General features: G+C 37.0%; 1 protein-coding gene across 2 annotated transcripts in view; it reads left to right on the top strand.

The window, feature by feature from the left end:
- Positions 1–23,102, top strand: part of SMC5 (structural maintenance of chromosomes 5) — a 50,987-nt gene that overhangs the window by 1,601 nt on the left and 26,284 nt on the right. Inside the window, exons 2-15 of one of the 2 annotated variants that reach the window (XM_054054211.1) lie at positions 472–613; positions 1,732–1,784; positions 3,212–3,374; positions 5,091–5,225; positions 6,323–6,463; positions 8,857–9,018; positions 13,086–13,157; positions 13,985–14,240; positions 15,344–15,498; positions 16,963–17,076; positions 18,194–18,288; positions 18,497–18,629; positions 19,289–19,462; positions 19,594–19,763. In XM_054054211.1, the coding sequence (XP_053910186.1) occupies positions 472–613; positions 1,732–1,784; positions 3,212–3,374; positions 5,091–5,225; positions 6,323–6,463; positions 8,857–9,018; positions 13,086–13,157; positions 13,985–14,240; positions 15,344–15,498; positions 16,963–17,076; positions 18,194–18,288; positions 18,497–18,629; positions 19,289–19,462; positions 19,594–19,763 (1,965 nt within the window). Of the gene's footprint in view, positions 1–471; positions 614–1,731; positions 1,785–3,211; positions 3,375–5,090; positions 5,226–6,322; positions 6,464–8,856; positions 9,019–13,085; positions 13,158–13,984; positions 14,241–15,343; positions 15,499–16,962; positions 17,077–18,193; positions 18,289–18,496; positions 18,630–19,288; positions 19,463–19,593; positions 19,764–23,102 lie in introns of those variants that run through there. The other variant, XM_054054212.1, reaches the window with a different exon arrangement.

Below are 23,102 nucleotides of genomic sequence, written 5' to 3'. Positions count from 1 at the left end.
CAAGAAAACTTCTGTGTGATGTATCAATACAGAGTTACAGACTTCTTCCAAAGCTCAAGACCCAAATCCATTTTGTGTGGGGAATTTCCTTCTGTGATGGCGGTGCAACAGGCAACTGGAATTAAATGGAGCAGACTTTGCTGAATTCACTCAATTTTCTTTCTTTTTTTAAATATGTGAAGTAATATGATGTGCTAGTAAAGAAAATAGAAATTGTCATTATGTGTCTGGATTTTGTTCTTTATTTGTTTTGATGAAATTCGTTGTAAGTACTCTAGCTGGTAGGAATGTATTCCACAGTGTTTCACTGTAGTGTTTTCACTCTGAGATTTCCTTACAAGAATGTGTAAGTCTATATTTGATAAAATTATCTGTTATATTGAATATAATCATGAATGTTGTAAGGAAGGAAATGCTTTTTTTAAGGTAATATAATGTTTATAAAGTTCAAAAAATTGTTGTGCTTTCCAGGACATATGACATCAGTGAGGTACATCCAGGACCCAATCTGAACATGATTGTAGGTGCTAATGGAACAGGAAAATCAAGCATTGTTTGCGCCATCTGTCTGGGACTGGCTGGAAAACCTTCTTTCATAGGGCGAGCTGATAAGGTAACTATGAACTTCAGTAATTTTCATGTATAATCTGAATTTCATTAAGAGCCCTGCCCAACAGAGAAGGGGGAAAAAAGACTGTTGACCTTCATTTGCTTTATTTTTATAAGAAGTAAGGTGTCCAAACTGTAGAATAACATGGTCCAGAGACAGAGGCTTTTACCAAAGGGATTTTGTCTTAGTTAACTACTTGTTGCCTTGGCTGAATTATGAAGTGGAAACACCTGAACTGTACTGGAATATGAGTAGACTAGGGGTTACATTTGAAGACATCTAAAGCTGCACAGTGGGGTGGGAAAATGCCACCTAAAGCATAAAAACATTTGGTCAGAAATACTAACTAAAGGAGGAATAAAAAAAAAAAAAAGTCTAACTTAAATTTCGAAATGTATGGGACATGTAGAAATAATCTATTCTTCATGTGTCTGAGAATTTATCTAAGATCATGGAGCCACTCGTCTTTGATTTAAATGGAAGTTGAATTGTTTTGGTTTGCTCTACTGTTAATCGTAATTTTTTGCTCCAAAGAGATCATGTGTTGACATTAGAGTAGGAAGTTTGTATTGTCAAGTTTTTAAGGTTTGCTCTTGATTTTTTGGATAATCTGCTTGGATGGAATATATTTCAGTAGATCTTTCCAGCACTGAATCTGGGTACCAAACTGATTGTACATATTCTGTGGTTGCAGCTCAGTCTTGAGCAAATCTAAATATGGAAACTCCGTGGCAGCCCTGTGCATTGATGTTTTTATTGGCTTTTCATGTGTATCATTTTTATGGTATTAGAATTCTCTTTCACTTTTATTGCCTTTGCTCTCTGAATTCATGAGATTTTCCTCTCTGTGGATCTATTGATCATTATTTTTTCAGTTTTGGAGGTTGAAATTGATCAGAATTTTTTAACCTGTGGAGCAAATACTAATGCTGCTAGTTGGTGAGGAAGATAATAGCATCTTCCTTTATTTTTAATTAATAGAGAAAATAAATTTTAGTTTTTAGTTGCAGGTTTTCAATAAAAATACAGTGACTTTTATACAAATACTTATTTTTGTGTAAGAGATTACATTTTAATATGCTGTTATTTTTCAATAATAATTTCTGTAATTACTTCTGTAGGTTGGTCTCTTTGTAAAGCAGGGATGCTTGAAAGGTTTAGTAGAAATTGAACTGTAAGTAATAAAGTTGTATTTTCTCATGCATTTGAATTATTTCCCCACACAGTCATTCACAAAGTTGTGAATAAAAAAAAAATTCTGGTGTACAGAGTTCTGCCTCAAAGCTGATGATTTACTTTTTTCTTTCTTTTTTTTTTACCCAGATGTCAAAATTTTAATTATCACAAAAAGTAAGCAGTGATGACTGGTCATTATTTCACTTTATGAAGATTTTACCTTGTATTGATGTGTAAAAGATGTATAGGAAAAGGTTGATGTGTTTGGCTTTTGGTGGCACTTAAAGTTCAGGTGATTCGGTAAAGTCCATACTGCCATTGTGATGTTATGGTTATTTTTATTATTTTTAAAGAAGAAAAGAAGGAGAAAATCCCCTAAAGTCTAAATTTTAAATCAAATGTTGTGCTTTCACTTTATTATACTAATACTGCTGGTATGAGGGACTCCTGTACATTCTTACCAGAAACTTTACATACTGAAACAAAGTAGAAGGGAAAAACCAAGTAGATCTGACTAATGCAGGCTTCTAGGTAAGCTTTTGCACAACAGAACAACTGAAAATCATTTGGACTTACAGTGTAAAATTCCATCAGTAACTTGTGGTTACAGGGCAGTATTACAGGCCTTCTGTAATTTTCTTTTTTAACTTGACACCTAAGAGACTATCCCAATAGAGTTCCTTCTTCTGCTTTGACCTCTGTTCTTAAGTCTTAAGGTACATGGCCTCCAAACTGTTATGAGCCCTTATCTTCCATCTTTAACAATATTCTTACTGAACAGGCATTAGGCATTGTCTAAATCAAAATGGTAACCAAAATTTCAAGAGTTTATGACCACCTCGCTGCTTATTTTTTCTTGATGCATCTTATCCAGACTAAATTTTTGATGAGTAAGTGTTGAGCCTGAGAACAAAGCAGACAACTGATGCATCTTTGCTGTAACATAAAGCAGAAAATGAAAACAAATTAGTATTTTTCATACTGTATGATAATATTTTTATTCCCAAATGGAACATGTGCACTCAGCTTATTGATGTAGTTCTGTACACTAATGCTTTAAAAGCATAGCATTAGTATGCATCTCCTGCATACCAATTTTAAAACTTACTAGGAACCATATAAAAAATCCACTTTTACATAACTGTTCAGATCTGTAAAACTTTTAAATGGTTCATTCATTCAGCATGACGCCATCATTTATATTACTGTCTTCCTTTGAGATAAGATTTGAAGATATTCATGTTTTCCATGAGAGATTAATTCAACACTGAAGAGGTGTTTTATGAAGTATAAAGTGTGAATCTGCCGCTACTGTCCAGAAATATTTAAATATCTAAGTTTTCATACCATAACTGTAACGTACTTTGACACTCATTAACTTTTATGTATTTTCAAAAGCATAAACACTTCTTTTTATTTAATCAGGTCGAAGACACCTGACAATATCATTATCACACGTGAGATTCAAGTGGTGAACAACACATCAACATGGTTTATCAACAGAAAGCCAGCAACCCTGAAAATGGTTGAAGAGCAGATTGCAGCCTTAAACATCCAGGTTGACAATTTGTGCCAGTTTCTTCCTCAGGTATGAATGAATTTTTGAAAGATAGTGGGTGCAGATTAAGTGCTGTGTTTTGAGAAGGTTTTGTTTCTTCTTAGCTTTTGTAGCACTTCATCCGTTTAGTGGGGGAGTGCAAAGAATGAAAGGGGTGAGGTAGCCAGAGTGGTGTGATGGTAAAAGAAAACAGGAGCTGTGTGACCTTTAAGGTTCACTAATTGGACAGTTTTGTACTTAATCAACTGAGACTGAAAGGAAAGCTGCTGATATTTGCCATGGTGGTATTTGAGTAGCAACACTAGGAATGATATCTCTCTGTCCTGTCTGTGCTACTGTAAGAATGTTCTTAAACAACAAATCTGCAGGAAAACTTTTTGGGTCTAGTACTATCACTGTACCCTTACCTGCATGGTTCCAGTGGTTCTGCATCCCTGACTTTCCCAGTCAGCCGCTGCATGCGGTTTCCTCTGATTATATCCAGTCAGTTCCTAAGGATTGCATCCTGTACTTGGTAAGTGAAGGGGAGGAGTTGACTGAATTTTTTTCCAAAAAAAACAAAAAGCAATTCTTCTAAATGACTACAGTTGCAACAGAGACTTGCAACTGGATGCTTTTTGGTAAGCTATGTGGTTTAACAGTTTCTTCAGCATATGGTAGGACTTAAAGACATTTAAGATCAAATTGTGTGAGATCTTCTAAGGGAGAGGGAAGATTAAAGGGTACTACAAGCAGTTTCCATATCTGAACTCATGCACAGGCAGATCAGGATTTCTATGCGTATAACTAAATTGCCTCACAGTTGCACCTTAAAAAAAGTTACGCAGGGTTTGTTGCTAAGACCTTCCCAGTTCAAGTGGATCATCAGGAGTGGTGGTAAAAGGAAACCTGTCAGAGCCTAGCCAGCCATGGGTTTATTGTTCAGTTCAAGAAGAATTGCATTCATGAAGACATGCATGAAAATGACATGCTGAAAAATATTAGAATCTAGAAAGCTCATATTTCAGGAATAAGAATTCTGGTGTTGATGTTTTCATTTACATACAGTATTTGTTTAGAGTAGAACTTTCTGCATACTTTGCCAGCATAATTCTTGAATTTTAAACTGCGTTTTTTTCTGTAGTTTATAAAATTCAGTTCAGTGAATATTACTGAGTTGAAAGTTTTGAGTGTTTTGCTCTCTGCCACTGTTGCAATGGCAAGCACATCTTTCACTCCGGTCATGGTTTTGAGCTGTTTCTTTGCGCTGGACAGCAGCATTGTTTCCTGTTGCCCTTGGCTGCCAACCTTAGTATTAACTTCTACCTTGCTTAACTTTTCAGTTAATTGTAACATTTATATGGGGAAGGGCTGAGAACTGGTGTGAAAAATACAGTTGAATAAAGCCTGTAGTTGTCTGTACTTTCTTGTTCACAAGAATAATAGCCATTTCAAAAATAATGGACAAACCGGTGTCTTCAACAGCTACCCTCAAAGGCTACCTAAGAAGCAAGAACAGCTGAGGTTTAATCTTAAATTATTTCAGAGCAGGTGCGAAAAAAAACCCCATGTACGAAATCTTAAAAATATTTAGGAGGGTCTCTTTGTTACTCTGAGGTGGTCATCCTATGCTTACCTTAAATATGCCAGAGCTGTCTGTCTCAGAACTGTAAGTCTGGTGATCTTCATGAGAAGTTGCAGAGTTTAAATCCCATGTTACTGCATAGCATTTTTTAACTAATGCTGGTCTTTTTTTTTATTGTGTAGGACAAAGTTGGAGAATTTGCAAGACTAAGTAAGATTGAGTTGCTTGAAGCCACTGAGAAATCCATCGGTCCTCCAGAAATGTACCAATTTCACTGTGAACTGAAAAGCTTCAGAGAAAAGGAAAGAGAACTCGAGGTAAACATGCACATTATAAAGATAGAGAGCAGTGATTGTAGGAAAATTAGCATGATAAAATATAATGGGAGAGCTTGCAGAACTAGGTGTGGTGTTTATTTACGAAGTCTGTGGTAAGTTGATTTGACTAAGTCCCACTTACCTTCTCTCTGATTTCATTCACTCTGACACTTAGCAGCTTGTAAGCATGAAGATGTGTGCGCAAGTGGTCTGGACAAAGGGGACAAGGGACATTCGTTGTCAAGTACTTATCGCTTCCCTGGGATTCTTGACTGGCAGTAACTTTTCTGAACAGCTCCTTTATGGGTTTTAGAAGTTATCTGCTGTTACAGGGTGGTACTTTGCTGATTTCAACTGCCATACGTTATGGACAATATTGTTGCATGCTTTGTGTTTTTCCTGGTTTGGAATATTGCTAAAGAGGAAAAGGGAGAGTGTATGCAATAAGCTATAACTTTGTTGCCATTGTGGTGTTAGGACACAAAGTCTTTTCCTTTTGGATGCTTGTACTGTAATCTTAAGACAGTGCATGCCTGGTGAGGTTTGCAGAAATTTGTTCCTTGCTGTTACTGCTGGAAATGGTGTCTTGAGAACAGAGTTCTGGGAACAGTGTCTGTTGCTAGCCATACAGGCCATTATTTGTTCTGCTGTTTCTTATTGTGCTTGTGCATGCACGTGCTTTTCCACTTATACATACTGCATTTACATACTAACCATAATGTTTCTGTTACAAATCTCTACAAGATCTTTCAAAAGCATTTTTGATACTTTATTTATCAAAACCAGTTATGGTGGGTAGTAATGTCTACATTCATGGAAGCTTGAGATGTGAAGTGTAACTTCCTGAGAAAATAAAATTAAAAAAAAATTTTCTTTGGTTTAAGATTTGTGTTTAAATTGGGCTTGCTTCACAAAAGTACTCGAAAAAGCCTGACAAGTATTCCTAATTCAGTTGTTGCCTTGTAATTATTGCTATACTAAAACATCTTCTCTAGTACTAGATTTCTGTTTTAATGTACTGGTGAAATGCAGGCTATTTCTGAAAAGTGTTTTCACGAAGTAGATGCTCCAACACAGGAAAATGTATATTCTTACAGAATTTGTGCAGAGACAAAACAAAGTCTTTGGAGAAAATGAAGCAGAGGATTGAACGGTACCAGCAAGATGTTGAGAGATACCATGAGCGCAAGCGCCATTTAGACTTAATTGAGATGCTTGAGAGGAAAAGGCCTTGGGTGGTAAGTTTTTTTCTTTTCAGTGTTTTTCTCACCTAACCCATTTTTCATAGTACTGCGGTATTAGAAATATGTCAGAAGTTTCTTTAAAAAAGTCTAAACGTCATTTCAATTGCTTGGTGCAACCAGGCTAGGTCTTGAAATACTGTTCCAGGCCTAACTTTGATCAGAGGTTTGCTTCCACATGTAGTTGGACTGAAGAAGTTGCTTAGGAAGTAACTTAAGTAGTTACTGCCCATTTAGGAAAACAGTAATTTAGGCCAAGAGCAGCACTCCTTTCTTTCCTTGCAAACACAACTGGCTTGACTTACGCTGTGCCTAGCCAGTTCCAATTGCTGCTTCCGGCTGTAATGAATGTGGTTTTGTGGGGTTTTTTATCAACTTGCCTTCCCCCTTTGATAATTTTCATTTATCAGTTCAGATTTGGTGTGCCTGACATAAATGAGTGTGAATATAGGTTGCCAATCTCTAATGTTGGCATTTGGAGAGTTGGAAGCTTTTCACAAAGTTAAAAGAGCCTAGAATCAAGGACAGGTCATTTATACAACGCAGAAGTCTTTCTGAACAGCTCTTTGATGGTGGTTTAGTTTAATGTTGAATGGTCAGTCAGCTTGAATTATTATAAACAGTTTAGGGTGATGTGGATTTTATTATATTGGAGAAATTATTATATTGGAAATGGAGAACACGGGTAGCCTGGAAACAGGTCAACTGAACTATGAACTGAATTGACTCTAAAACTTCAGTGGCAAGAGTAAGTCTAGTGCTGAATTTGTTTTGGTATTTCACCACTGTAGAACTGTGTTTTTATTCTTACAACTTCGCTGCTCTTCACCTGAGGAATACTTTTCTGATCAAGTGTTTTTCCTAGTCCATGCCAGCTGCTTCTATATGTGGAGAATTATTATCATACACCATTTCTGTATATGTTTAATAGGCTTTTGAGCATCTTCTTTAAATTCCATAAAATAGACCTGAGAAGTACAGCATTAAAGATTAGGATTGAAGGATTTGGGGGATATTTTATGTTGTTGTGTGTACCTTAGTGGGCATTCCATCAAATTAATGTGTCGTCCACAGTCAGTAAGCAGATTTAAGGAGCTACAGTTTTTTTTGACTTAGATATGCCTTATTTTGTAGGGTCTTAAAGAACAGGAGTTTCTTGCCCCTACAAGCTTAACTTTAAGGCAGTATGGTATACCGTAAGGTATGCTTCCAGCTGAGTGAAAGTATAATTTCTTTAACTCTAGCTTTGCAAGGGTGGCTGCTGATTGTACTCCACATCATAGAATTACAGCAGCTTTCTTCAAATACTGTTTAGCTTTCTGAAAGAGATATTACAAAGGAAGAATTTGGATTTAATTTTAAATTGATCTATTTGTGATTGATAGTGTTTGTTTACAAGAGAAGTTATTAAATAACTGGGGAAAAGTGGTAGCAAATAAAGCAAGAGTTAGCTGTTACTGATAGAGCTTGCAGACTTTTTTTTTTTTGTGCTCCAGAGCTTGGAATTGTCTAGGTGTTATTATCTAAACCAGGAGCTTTCTTTTGTGCCTGCCAAATCCAACAGCTTTCTTTTCCTCTACACCCTAACATACTTGTATCTTGCCTCTTCACACTGGTCTTCTGAGTATGGTTTTTTTTTTTCTTGCCAACCCTTAAAAATCATTGATTATCATGTTTTTGTCGTCGTTTTGGGTTTTCTTGTTTGTTTTTTTTTTTCTCCATCCAGACAGCATTACACAAAAATAACCAGTAGTAATGACTCCTTCAGTTTAAACTACTTCCTCCCCAAAATTCTTCCCTATTTGAAGTCGAAGTTTTTGGTCACCGCGCTGTTTCTTCTGGGGAATGCATTTGCAGTTAAGCTCCCTAGATAGTGACTTCTCTGGTATATGGTAGATGTTTTGATTGCTTTCCTAAATTCTGTTCCAGTCTATCTCTCTCAGTTTACTTCAGAGTTATGGCTGTTACTGGCTTGGATTTGTCCAGCTTATTCCTTTTCTTGGTTATTTGCTTCTCAGCTTGAGGACTTCTTAAGTAGTGCTCAGACTGTAGACAGAAGGGACTAAAGAATTACTTTTCCACACCATCCCAGATGGACTTAGAGGCAAGGTAATTGCAGACAATTGGTCGTTTGTTCTGCTACTTGAATTGCATATTATTGTTTAACCATGAAGTGTGTGCACTTTTTCACTGGGGACTGAATGATCCCTACATCTCCTAGCCTTATTGACCAGTAATAGGAGGATTACTTAAGTCGTTGCTCTAATCCTAGCTTCTGAATGAGATTTTTCTCCTGAACCTCATTGTAATTATATAAAATGTTAAAACAGTGAAAAATGCTGGAATAGAAGACAACAATCTTTCATTATTTTACTTTCATCTCCTTCAAGGAATATGAAAATATTCGTCAGCAGCATGAGGAAGTGAAACAAAGACGAGACCAAGCCAAGGAAGACCTGAAGAATAAGAAAGAAATGCAATCCCCAGTGGCAAAAAAAATCCAGGAGACTGAGGAATATCTTAAGAGTCTGGATTTGAAAATCAGAGATAAGGTATCTTAAGTTCTCGATTAACTTATGGAACATGTGTTCTATATTCAGCTTTGTAAAGTATAAAGCAATAATCTTTCTTCCTAGTGTGCTGTAATGATGTGTTTCAGCAGAAATTTTTCTGAAGTACTCTAGTACTTGTGCCCTTGGTTCTCACTGCCTTCTCCATGTCTCTGTTCCATTAAAAGCAGTAAAACACAAGAAGTGCATTTCTTGGTAAACCTTCAGCAGGAACTCTTGACAGTCCACTCACTTTTTATTATAAAAGGAGAGAAATTTTATAATTCTCTTTGTAGAATATTCAAAATATTCAGGCATATAATATTATAGTTTCTTAAGTTAGCTACTTACATTGAATTAGTTGCCTGTTTTCATCTGTTCTGTAGTCTGGGTTTGTGAATGCTTTTTTTTAATCTTCTTAAAAAGCGTCGTTAATTTAAGCTAAATTCCAACTTTTTTTCCCTAAAAATAGTCCTCTACTGTTCAACTTAATTCCATAAGTAGGGTATTTTTTTTTTTCATTAGACTGTAGTCCTCCATCAGTTGTGAATACTTTTATGCATAAGAGAATTACTGAATTACCAGTTTACCACTAGTAAACCTACCTATGCCTTATAGCTTGCTGTGTGTTTTTTGAATAGCTGCTCTCTTTGGGGGTGCAGAAAATTACTGTTACTATATGACAAATAGGAAACTACTATACTTCTCTACAGGATTTTTAACATACTATCATGTATTACCCAGGCTGCAGAAGTCATCATATGCATAGGCTGCACAAATTTTTAATGTGTAGCCGAAGCTGGATTATAACACAAGAATGTTTGCTGCATTGACTTCTGTTTGAAGATCACTGATGAGATCAGAAGACTTGGTGTGAAAACGTATTTGACACCTGTAGTGGAGTGCTGTTGTGAAATATTTTGTAGAATCAGGGTCTGAATCTTCATTTTCAATGGCATTTGGGGCACTGAACTAATGTTCACGTGCTTTCTTTAGGAATGCAAGCAAATGTCTTCCTCCCTGACAACATTAAAAAAAGAAAAACAAACCACAAAAGCAACAATAAAAAAATCAAACCCAAAAAATAAACATGAAAGACCAAACAAATGAAAATCACAGATTGTTGTTAACACCACTTCTGGTTTTGTTGTGATGTAAACAGTACGAGGCAATACTACTTTCCCAAGTACATTATTATTACTAAGAAAGCCTTTTGCTAGATGTCCTTTGAATTTTGTTTCACAATACTGCAAGACACCATAATAAATGTGATTCAGAACACCTAAACATTTAAGACATTGCAGTTTTATTGAAGTAGGCTTTTTTAGCTGTGGTTGGGGTTTTTTATTTGGTTTGTGGGTGTCCATTGCTGTTTAAGAGTAAGTGTATTTTCTTCAAGGAAAGTTAATAGCTAGAACCTTGTAATTAATTCTCATAGCACAGTAAGGGCCTTCATGCTTATGAAGTGCTAGGCTTTGTTTTCACCACTTGGTATATAGTGCTAGGTTTTACTCATACCTTTCATTTTTAATTAATGTTATAGTAATACATTTTTTCAAACAGGAAAGAATTCTACTGAACCATTGCTACCACAATTTTTAGAATTATTGGGCTATGTTAATTTCAAATGAACCTCTGTTGGTATGATTTATCTTGTTTCTATGAGAAACTTAGGACAAAAATTGACCATTTGAGTTTTAACTTGCAGGGAGCATGCTCAGCATAGGCTATTCGCTACAAAACTGTGAAAGAAAATATAGGAGAATGTACTAACAGATCGAATCATACTCTTGAATCAACACGTTTTTCTGTTCAAGCTAGTCTTGTGGAGTAAGGCTTTCACACACTACATATTCACAAAGTTAATTGTATGCTGAAGTGGTGTTTAAATTAGGCCCAGAGAATGAGTTAGTTGCATTTTGTTGTACGATATTCCAGAAGCAAAAAACAAGAGAAGGAAAGAGACTGCATTTGAAATAAATAATATACAGAAGATTCATTGAGGTATTCTAATACTGCTTTCTGGAGACTTTTTACCATGATTTTGACTGTAATGTGTAGCGGATATTGTAATATTATATACAATACAGTAAGACACTTCTGATTGTGAGATTTATTCTGGTATTAAATGATATATCCAAGTCTGATTTGAATTATTAGTACTTCATCTTGAAGAAGCCTCCACAGCGTCCAGAATCATGGAAAAATGTATATTCCTTACCTTATTATGTCATGAATGATTCTTATGACATCACACAAGTTAACAAAATGTTGGTGATGTATTTCTACTTCTTGAAATTTTGTGACAGTAGCTCTTTTTTTGGGTAGTGAAATCAATTTCCCATCCACCCACCTTCTTAGGTGGGCTGCGAAAAGGAAGTTCCTTTAAAGGAGAATGAGTGCCGCTTGCACTGTCGGGATAGTTTTGACCTAAAGCAAAACCTCGAGGCATTTAAGTACCATACCTTACAAGCTTAAATTGATTCTCTAGTTCTTCACTTTTTCATAGATGCTGCTTGTATTTATTGTAACTTAGACTTTTACCAGTAGGTGCAAGTATTGATGAGCATTTCATAGATAATTGTGCTGTAAGCCAGCAGGAGTTGATCAATGAATGATTTTATTATAAAAACAATAACTGTTTTTTTGTGCAAAAATTGTTTTTCTTTCAGGCCAGATTTCATGTTGGCATTAAGAGAAAGCAATTTAGAATTTTAAATCCTGTCTATTTCAGACACACAGACCTGCAGGGAATGTAATTGTCTTCAGACCCTTTGGTCCAGGCTTATGTCCACTATCAAATCACTGTAATCATGACATCTTCTTGAGATACTGCTCTTGGCCTGAGGTTATGTATGTGAGAGCAGAGATAAACCACCTCTTCTTTACATCTTGTTTGCACTTTGTTGGCAGAAAGCCAGGCACGGTGTTACAGACTGCCTGGAAGGAGATGAACATAAAAGTAAAGGCAGAGGTAAAAGTGAGAAGAAATTACTATATCAAGACGTTGTATGACTAGTTCTCTTGTGTCTCTCTCTCTGTGCTAAAACCATATAGAGGTTTTAACCTAAAGGTTAAAAGGGTTGATAAAATTGTGTTAGAGAAGCCTGGAGTAGTTTCCACTTCAGGCTCCTTGAAAGCACTTGAACAGAATGGACTATGCAATGCAACTTTTCTAGCAATATTTGACAGTATAAATCGGTGTCGTCATTGTACTGTGAAAACCATAAAGACAATTATAGTTGTTAATCTGTATGACTCAGTTTGCAGGAAGACATTTCTTCCAGCAATAGTGCTGTGTGTTTGTTTCCATTCTGCACTGGAATTTACTCACAGCCCGTTCATCCTCTGCAGTATTCTGCTTGTGCTGTTTTCAGCCTTGAGGCTTCAGGGAAGGAAGAGTAGTACACTTTGACCGTGTACAAGACTCAGCAGTACACATGCCTGGGCAACCTGACCTAATAAAACCTGCTTTGAACAACAGATTGGACTGTGTCATGCCCCAGAAGTCCCTTACAACCTATATCGTTCTACAGCTCTATAGAAGCTGAGAAAGACAGGAGAAGAGACATGGGTGCCTATACATGAGCCAACAAGTTGTCAGGCTCAGCTGAGTAAGGTTCAGCTTTAGCGCAGTGTGCTTTAGATGTCAGATGACTTTGACAAATTCTTAGTATGAGATTTCTATGGTAAAGTTGGTTTGGAAAAAAGAGACAAGATAGTTCTGTTTCAACGACCTGATTGTAACATTTTTATTCAATATGAGGATGGAGATATTTTAATTTCATGTTAGGTTAGGAGACTTCTCTCTTGTCATGACTGAATTTGCAGATCTATAGCTGAATGGTTGTGAGTAGTTTATATGGCATTCAGTTCTTCACAAATTGCTGGAAGCATACATGTTACAGATACAGATAAGAGTAGTAAGAAATTGGTAAGTATGACTTTGTCAGTGATAAAATGTGGAATAAATGCTTAGTTATGATATGCATAATGTTCTTTAAAATATTACTGTTTTTTACAAATATATCTGTAACTGAATTTATGACTGTAAATGTCTTATTATACAGACTGCTGAAATCAAAGACACTTCTCAAAAGTGTAAACAGAAGCAAGACGCTTTGGAGATGAAAGATAAACAAGTAAGAGTCTTGATACTTGTGACTTTTTTTGGCTTTGCTGGTGTAATTATTTAGTTCTACTTATCACGTATGCTGTGTTCAGGCAGAATGCTGCTGCTTAGATTCTGCTGCAAACCACAGATACAGGGTTTGCAGAGAGGAAAATTTCCCCAAAGACTTCAGATTCTTACAGACTTCACTCTCTGAAGTCTGTTAGTCAAACAAGTATTACTGAGGGACAGGTGTTTATTACATAAAATCAGTTACCTTAATGCAGCAAAATTAGGAATAGACAGTGTGTATGTTAGAGGCTGTTCTGGAAAAGTTACAGCCTCTATAGTGTAGTAATGCTCTCAGCTTTGATCACGCTTTCAAGTATTCTGTGCTTCTGTTGCGTGTATACGTCCAGCATTTTCTTTTTAGAAAATGCCAATATATGTTGTAAAATGGTTACAGAACTTCATCTAAGCACGTGGTCGAGAAATGAATAAATAAACATATAAGCATGCAGAGTCAATGTTGCACATTGCAATTGGGTAGCGGGTTTTATGCAATCTTAGACTAGCTTTCAGATGTGTTAAAGGAGGTCTTAAGCTTTATGCTTCTGCTTTTGTAGAAATAAAGGAACTTCAAAAATTGATTTAAAAGGCTAGATTGTATTTTTGCTTAAATGTTCCTAAATCTTAATAAAATCTTGTCAGTTCTTCAACTGTCATTTTGGAACTATAACCAACTCTTACAGTTTCAGTGCATGAGCATTTAATGCCATTTGCATACATGTCCTAGTTATTTGTTGTAGGTTTCATGTGCTAAACTCCTTTAATGTTGGAAATACTCAAATTTCATAGATTGGAGAAATTAATCAAGCTTTGAGAATGAAAAAAGATGAAGAAATGGACCGACGGAAGAAAATACTCTACACTCACAAGATGATAGAGGAGTGGAAGGAAGAGCTCAATGCAATGACAGTCTGTGAGAATCTTCAGGCACAAACTGATGCTGTTAATGATGAGCTAAAAAAATTACAAGAAGAAAGGGCAAATATTGATAGTGATATCTTTGATCTATCAGCAGAAAAATTGAACCAAGAGAGAGAAAAGAAAAGTAAGTTACTTAGTGTTTCGTTGTTGGTTAGTGGTTTTTTTTTCTTTTTTTATGACTGTTCTCACAGAATCTACTTGTCCTGCTGTAGTGAAATAATTTGAGACATTTACCTTTAAGACTCATAGTTGTAGCTGACATGTTGTAGCAGTCCTCTAGTCTGTTATCAATTTTATTAAATGCAACAGAAACCATTTTCAAAATAGAAAGAACAAGGAGATTCAGAAGTGGCATTTGACCTTAAAACTATCTTTCAAAAAATCTAGTTTCCTCTGATCTCTGGGTAAAGAGACTGATCTGCCAGTTTCGTGTTTTTTCTGTTATTAAATGAAGGTGTATACTGTTAGCAGGATACAAAATCTCAAACCTGAAAGGAAGGCAGTTTGCTTTGAATATGCAGTGTTTAAAATTATCTGTTTGGTAGTATATAAGCTACTAATGCTGATTTTGCCCTTTCTAGATGAATTTGAACCATCCTTAATTACAGTGAGTTTCTTCATACTAGCCTAGGTTTTAGAATTAGTTCTTTCTAAGAAAGAAAAAGTCATAGCTTGGCGAGTAAGGGAGTGTTTTATATGTTCCTCAGTACGTTTCAGTGTTCCTGTCTATTTGGTACTTGTCATAGAATCCAAGAAGAAACTGACGTATAAAGAGACCAAGTGACCTAGGGAAGGAGACACTATATATTTCACCGTGAGAAGCGCAGAAAGTATTGAGTCTGTTTCTCCTGGGTAGCAAAGCCTTTAGCTGTTGGCTTTTTTCAAGCATGGGATTGCACCCAGAGATTTCCTGTTGATAGCCCTAATATCTCTTTCTTCTTGAGGCACTTTTGGTTTTAAATACAAAGGTAGAACAAGTTTTGAAGAGAGATATTTTTAGGACTAAGTTCCTAATGTACTACCACATTTTGTTATTCTTTTGGTAAGTATTTTATTTTAGATTTTAAATTCCGGTAGTTCTTAAGATTTCTTGACAATAAGTGACATCTATATTGTAGGAAGAGAAACTCCTACTTCTTATAATGTTCTAACAGCCTTATTGCATTGGAAAATTCTATAATGTAGATTTGCTATGGACTCTGTTAAAGAAATTGCGTTAAATTACAGGAGTACTTGCTCATCTTGAACAACTTAATAATATAATGAATATGAAGGAAGAAAATCTTAAAGTGAGATTCCGAGACACACACTCAGCTCTTATGTGGCTAAGAAGAAACAAAGAAAAGTTTAAAAAACAAGTTTGTGAACCCATGATGCTTGAAGTAAGAAAATTTACTTGCATGTCACTCTAACCAGTTAATGTTTTGTTTATGTGTGCCTTGTAAGACTTCGAGAATGAGTCAAGACACGTTAGCATGGTGAACTATTTGTAGTTTTAATTCCGTAGGCAGTGTGATAGTATGCAACATTGAGTAAAATGGGATAGCTCCTTCTCCTTCCCTCCTTGAGGAGCAGTTCTTTATTAAGGTCCCCATTGCGGTTTTCCTCTAAGGTATATCCAGTTATTTAGACTTAATAGTTCTTATTTGCTGCATAAATGAACGAAACGGTAGTTACAATTTAATACCTCCTTTTACCGTACAACCTGCTTACATGTCACAGTCATCCCCAAGTGTTTTGTGCTTTGCTTTGCACAGCGAGCTGCAGACACAGAAACACCTGATCTATCCTAAATTTTATTTTGTTTTGGTTCAGTGGAGGCCATATTGACTAGGAATAGAAGGACTAAATTTTGAAGAGACTACTGGTTTTCTAGGCATTGTTCCACCATTATCCCATCCTCTTACAAACATGCTCCATATTATATGAAGAGGATTATGAACTCCAGTGCGCTCCTGCTCTTCAGAATTGCAAGCTTATTTTGAAAGTATATTGCTATAGTTTAAATTAGTTGAGTGTTGAATATTTGTACACCAATTCTTATGCATTAGAACTATTCAAAAGCACTTTTGTTTACTATAAAATACCAAGTATTTGTTGTTATTATTGTTATATTATTTTACAAATGCCTTGATAAGATGCCTTTGCTTTTACTCGAAGGCCTCATTAACCTCTGTAGCATCCACTAATGTCTGAATTTCTTTCTTTGATATAATGTTAGTGTTGTGCACTTCTAAGTTCTAGCTTTCAAATTGCTGGTAAGTGGTACCCAGCCTTTGGCTAACTTGAGGTTATTGATTTGTGTATTTGTCTGTAGTTTTGCCTTTCTATGTCACATATAATGAAATAATGTCTAGTTACTAGGGAGAGTTACTGAAGAAGTCTAACATAAAACTTCCTTCATCCATCTTTAACATGGATTTTTTTTTGAGAATTTTAAAATAACATAATCCACAAATCTCTGTCTTTCTAGGACTTCACAGTTCTGTACTTGGTGATGTTCACTGTGCCCAGATTAAAGGAACTGCGTATTAATAATCTGTGGAATGTGGTGTTTTCTGTTTCTTGATTCCTTAGGTTGTTGTTTCTAAACAGTGATTCTCAGGAATCACTGAGGAAAAAAAATGAATGGCTAAAAACTAAACACACAGATGTGCGAATTAGTGTAATTTTCTTCTCAAGAGCGTTTGTTGAAAAAAGAGAGGGAATATGTCTTTAAACACACTTAAACATTTTCTTTATTTTCATCAAATGTAGGCTTGGATTGTCCTCTGACTGCATAAAATGTTTTTTGTGGTGAGGTTAGGTCCAATTGTAGTAAATCACTTTCTCATTACCTTTATCAGATCAATATGAAAGACAACAGACATGCTAAATATATTGAAAATCACATTTCGGCCAATGACATGAGGGCTTTTGTTTTTGAGAGTCAAGGGGATATGGAAATGTTTCTTGTGGAGGTAAGTAGGAACCAATTTAAAAAATCTATAATACTGACTTAGGAGCCCTAAACTTTGGGGTCTACCAAGTAAGTCTGTATTTATTAAGTTTTTGATTGGCAAAATCAGAACGATAGCTAACAGAAAGTATTCAAAGGTTTTCTTCAGTGTTAAGGTTTTCTTCTGGAGTGAGACTTTTTTTTTAAAGCCTAGACCAACTATCAATATAGAGAAAAGTATTTCTTTTTAGAAATAACTTTTGTCTTCCTTGATGACACAGTAATCACTGAGCAGAAAATACTGTATGCAAGAAAATGACAAGAGCAGGTAGCTACCAATTTAGTACAAAGCATTTCCAATGCCTCATGACTAAAGAGGCGAGAGGACATCTTTTGTGAGAAGACAATGGTCCAAGCAGCAAATCAGTCTTATATTTTCTTAATACTGCTGCTTCCAGCGCGATAAGGAGATTTTTCCTTGATTGATGATGCAGGAAGAAAAAAACAAAAGATGTGGCATTGACTGTCATAATGCTTCCCAACTACTGACCGATGAATAATGTGATTAAAGACAGACTGTCCTGAAACTTTTGAGGACCTATCTGCCCTTCACCGAAACTAGTTGATTTTATATACCTGAACTGTGGTGGTGATATCTGAGGTTCTGGAAACTTGTCCTGCCTCCATGGTTGTGGAACCTAGTGCAAGAATGCTTTAACTAGCTAAAGTGATCTTTCATTTGTATCCTTAATTTCTGCCTTGCTATAGTCAGGCTTTTCAGAGCCTCTGTAACCAGTGGTCTACCATTATTTGTGCAAAATGGCCATACAGCCTGAAAGAGGGGGCTTCGTTGTTGTAGCCACCTTGGCTATTTAGATTGAGCACCTGTCTCTGGAGTTCTTCGATTGCTTTTGTTTTCTCTAATGGATGGTAGTTTCATGCAGAGATACTAACTGAGTTTGGCTTCTAGAGAACTCCATCATGCCTGGACCGGAGTGGATTTTCGTGGGTTCTTCCAGAGCTTGTCAGTTTAAAATTATTCTGATTCTGTAAATCAAGTATAAATACATGACTTCAATATAGTGGATTTTTCTGCTTTTTTTTTTTTTACCAAATAATCTATTGTAATCTATATTTAGATGCGCGATCATCAGAAACTAAAAGTGAATGCTGTATGCGCACCTGCTGAGTCATGTGCAGAAAGTGTACCTTCGAGACCTATTGAAGAATTTCAGTACGTATCATATTATATCAGTGGAGAATGGCTTTAAATGCAGTCTTTTGGTGTTACTGCTATGTGTTAGATTTTCTTATGCAAATCAAATTTTCACCAATTCAGTTCTGGGTTAGCAGAACTTCTTTCTTGACCCTTCAGTGATTTACAGCTTGCTTACCTGTTGGGTTTTATTTCTCATGCATGCTTTTTTTTTTCTCCTCTCCAGTCGATATGGATTTTTCTCATACCTACGGGAGTTATTTGATGCTCCTCATCCTGTGATGAGTTATCTTTGCTCCCAGTACCGTATTCATGATGTCCCTGTCGGAACAGAAAAGACCAGAAGCATGATCGAAAGGGTGAGATATCCTAAATAGCACAAACACACCTATGTCTAGAGTTTTATTTTAAATATTCTTTGTGAAGAATATTTTAATGTGGAAAAGGCAAGAAACTGGGCACTTTATATCCTTTTGAGTAGTATACTACCTTGTGTTATGGTAAATCTTTGGTTATTTGTAATACCCTTTTCAACAAGCGTCATTTAGAAATTGTAAGTCTAGTATTTTTATAGCTTTTTTTTTTGCACGGGTGCATTTCTTTCAGTGATGTTCATGCTTTACAAATCACTACATGGTTTCATCTATTGATTTCTGAAGTTTTGATTCTTTGGTACACAGCCTACGTTTCCATGTTTTACAGCAAGTACAATCCTTGCTTGTGATGCAGTGTAAATAATAACAGTGTTTTTCAGTGTCCATCTGCAATATCGGAACAGTCAGAACCTATTTGATTTGTTTTGATAACATATTCTATTTGACAGTATCTGAACAGTTCTTTGGAGCCTGATCTGAATTGAAAGTACAGTGATACATTAAACTTAGCATCATCTTTTTATAAAGGCTTATCAACAGGTCAAGGCCTTGCATAAGATGAAGTTATTTACTGTGTATTTTTGCTAATTTATTCCTTGTTCTGAAATGCCTTTGTCAGATTAATGTTTTTGTATGTTTTTCAGGTCATACGAGAGACGAAACTTAAGCAGATATACACAGCAGAAGAAAAATACGTTGTTAAAGTATCTGCTTACACAAACCTAACCGTGTCTACTAACACATCACTGAGGGAAGCACAGTTTCTCACCAGTTCGGTAGATACAGATGAAAGAAGACAGTTGGAAAATCAGCAACAGGTAGGAATTGATGTCCTGTATATGACGTGAACTACTGCCCATTTTATCATGTAAAAAGTATGACCTGCTTGCATGTGTTAGTATGTATGTTTGTAGTTAGAATGCTAGTGGTATGTGTTCTTTTATTTCAGGACATCAGCAACACGCTTAAGTCATTGGATATGCGCTTCACTACATTGTTAGAGAGACAGAAACATCTGGAACACAGGGACAATGAACTCAGGCAACAGAAGAAGGAGCTTTTAGAGAGAGGAAACAGGAGGAGACAGTTGGAATCAAAAATTGGTGTGAAGTATGATAGGTAGGAAACCATATTATCTATGAAATGTGAATGATTTTAATGACAGCGATATTTTGGCTTCATCTTGCTGTTGTGCATGTGCTTTTACCCTTACAAAGTAACTAGTAGTTGAGTGCCAGATACAAGTGATAATCAAGACAAAGGAGGTGTTTAGAAATTGAGATGAAGACAGTATTAGAGAAACCGTATAACAATGTTCCAAACGTTTTTCTGTAATAAAATCATAGGATTCGAGTGAGAGATCATTTCACGCGCTCAGGTATTACTGTAGCCTTATGTTTTGGTACACATATCTAGGTAATACCACAGTGTACATGAACATGTACTAGTAAGCACGTCAGGGATGAAGTTGGACCTCGATTGTCCACAGTATTTGTCTTTACATATTTTCTGGTTTTGTGGGCCTCTGCAATTAGTTCTTCTGTTACTGTATTTTTCGTAAGGGAGAACCTGAGCATGGTTCAAGAGGTGTTTCACTTAAGAAAGGCAATCTAGAGGAGATTGCCCCAGGCTTCACTCCCTCCACTAACTGCAGCAGACTTTTTATCCTCAAATACTCCTGAATATTCTTGTGCCACTTTACTTTTCATTTTTTGAAACTTGGTGCTGGTGCTTGTATGAACAGCTCTTGTGTTACTTATGGGGGGGTTAAACTGAAAAGAGAAGTGTTGGGGAAAAGAAAGAAAAGACAAAAAGGGCTCCAGGGCTGTTAAGAGAGATCAGAATCAACAACTTCATAGTCACAAGTGTCCAGGTTGCTATGAAAAAAAGCAGCTTTTAGTAGTGTGGATGTGAGCTTAGTCTCAAAGTCAAATATTGCTCTTGGGTTTCTTATTAGGGATGCATGTATTGTGGTGTTTTATTAGAATAGAGAAGCGAGTTTGAAAGCAGAAGGTGGGCCCTTTGCCTAAACACATGTTGATTAAATCCTTCCCTTTAAAAAAATAATTACACTCTTAATTTTGAATAGATGTAAGAATCATGACACGATTTCAGATGAGACTGTTAAAATTTTTCTTGTACATGGATCTCTTTCAGTAGAGACAGAAATTATTTAAATAATCCTTGCTGTTAGTATAATTTCCAAATATTCATGTTTTTAATTTATATGAGTATATGATATTATTTGTTATTAGTATATAGCTGGATATAATTTTGGAAATAATATAATATTTAAGGATCATAAGTATCAGTTAGGTTAGAAGGGACTTCATCTAGTCTGTAGTCCAGCTGTGTTGTCAAAGCAAGATGAACACTAAATTTAGACCACGTTTACAGGGCTGTATCCCAAAGCACCTTGGATTGGAAGTCTCTATGGAGATTGCGTGACATATTTGGACATCCTGTTCTACTGCTTGACTGTCCTTATGAGGAAAAAGTTCCTACTGACATTCTGTCTGGATTTCTTGTTTCAACTTATGTTCACTGTCCGTTATCCTTCTACTGTGTATCTCTTAATGAGAGCCTGGTTCCATCCTGTCGATGGCCTCCTTGTGGGAAGGATAGTGAGGGGTTGCTGTTAGGTGCTCTGGAGCAGTCTCTTGTCTAAGCTGAACCCCCTCATACTGTCCTTGCGTGGGCCGTGCTGTAGCCCCTGACCATCTTGGTTGCTTTCAAAGTTTGCTCCAGTTTGTTGATGTTTGGGGCATGGGTCAAAACTGTTTGCAGTCCTGAACATGATCTCCATATGCTTCCATTCATACAGCCAAGGATGCTGGGGGACCTTGTTGCAGCCAGGGTGAACTACTGGCTCATGCTTAGCTTGTTTTCTACCAATACCTCAGGTCCTTCCCTGCAGAGTTTCTACCCAACCTGTCCCAAGCCTGTATCACTTCCAGACCCACTTTCTTTGCAGGGGCAGGACTCTGCATTTGTCCTTGCTGAATCTCATCAGCCTTCTGTTGACCAGTTCCTCCAGCCTCACCAATGCCCTCTGAACAGCAGGCCTATTACTCCTCTCAGTTTAGTGTCATCTGAAAACTTGATGAGATAGCCCTCTCTCTGCTTTTTTGTGTCACTGGTAGCGGTGTTAAATAGGACATATCCCAGAGCTTTAATCCTGTGGTACCCCATTTGATACTGGCCTCCAGGCAGAATACAACAGACTAACCATGACAATCTGAGCCTGACCATCCAACCACATTTTTTTTACCTATCTAGTCTTCCCTCCATCCAGATTGTAGTTTTCCAGCTTGAGTACAACAGTATTGTGGGAGGCAGAATTGGAAAAGTTAGAGGAATAGGTCTGGATCCAGCAGCTTGAGGGGAGCTTAATGCTCCCAGGTGAAACCAGTAGTGAGGCTGAGCCTGTCTTCCCAGAAGGCACATTTACATAAAGCACATCTGAACAGCATGTATGTACACATATTCAGCCATGCAGCAAAGATGGACACACAGAGCAATCGGGCAAGTTTACCACCCATGGCCTCATCATGTTTCTAATCTAAGCAGGATGGGGCTCTCCTAGTGAGACTCATGCATACATATGGACAATGTTTATCCTTTATCCCATCACTGGCTGAGTCCAGACGCTTGGAGTCTGCCCAGTTGCTGGTACTTGGTCATGCAATCCCCTGAGGCTGCAGCACTGCTTCTGTTGCCTGTACAGCCTCACCTGTGTAGGTGTCACCTGTCCGCACATGCATGCAAAACTGGCTGGGACTCCCTGGTTTCCTGGTAGCCAACTCCACGGTCTTACCTTCGGGGACATAGGGGCATACTAACGTGCAGAGTATTATATGACTCCCCTACTACTGCCCCAACAGCCAGTATGCCTGTCATCTTACCCTTAAATACATACACATGCTAGCAGGTCTCATCCTCAGAGACAGCAGACTTCAGGGTCTCTGGCAGCCAGACTGCACTTCCCTGGTCCCTCCAATAGCTATAGATGGAGGGATATAGGTAGACTGATCTCTTCCGTGGTGTCATCCGTAGAGACACGCGTACTCTCTTGGCTCCGAGGCCACTTCACCTACTTGCCACCTGGTCTGGCTTGATTTTTGCTAGTGGTCACATGCTTACACACCTACAATTGTACCAGGTGCTGACACCATGGACACATGGGCCTCTGACCTGTGGTACTGCTCCAGTGGCTGTCAGTTAGCTTTAGTTGCTCTAGCCTCTCCAGTTTCTGGTGCTACAGGCAAGCAGGCACTTTCCTCTGACTTGTGATCTGATTGTAGTTGTTTGCACTTAGACTCTCGTAAAACACATGTAAATGCTGAATAGAGAGTCCCTCACTCAGGAAAACAGTGAAAAATGGAATTGAATGAGAGTGTGCAAGTTGGGAATGACTAGGCAAGCATATTGATCAGCGAAGTATTTACATATAAGTGC

Source organism: Cuculus canorus, chromosome Z (genome assembly GCF_017976375.1).
Source record: "Cuculus canorus isolate bCucCan1 chromosome Z, bCucCan1.pri, whole genome shotgun sequence".
Lineage (NCBI taxonomy): Eukaryota > Metazoa > Chordata > Aves > Cuculiformes > Cuculidae > Cuculus > Cuculus canorus.
This window is presented reverse-complemented; position numbering and strand designations above follow the sequence as displayed.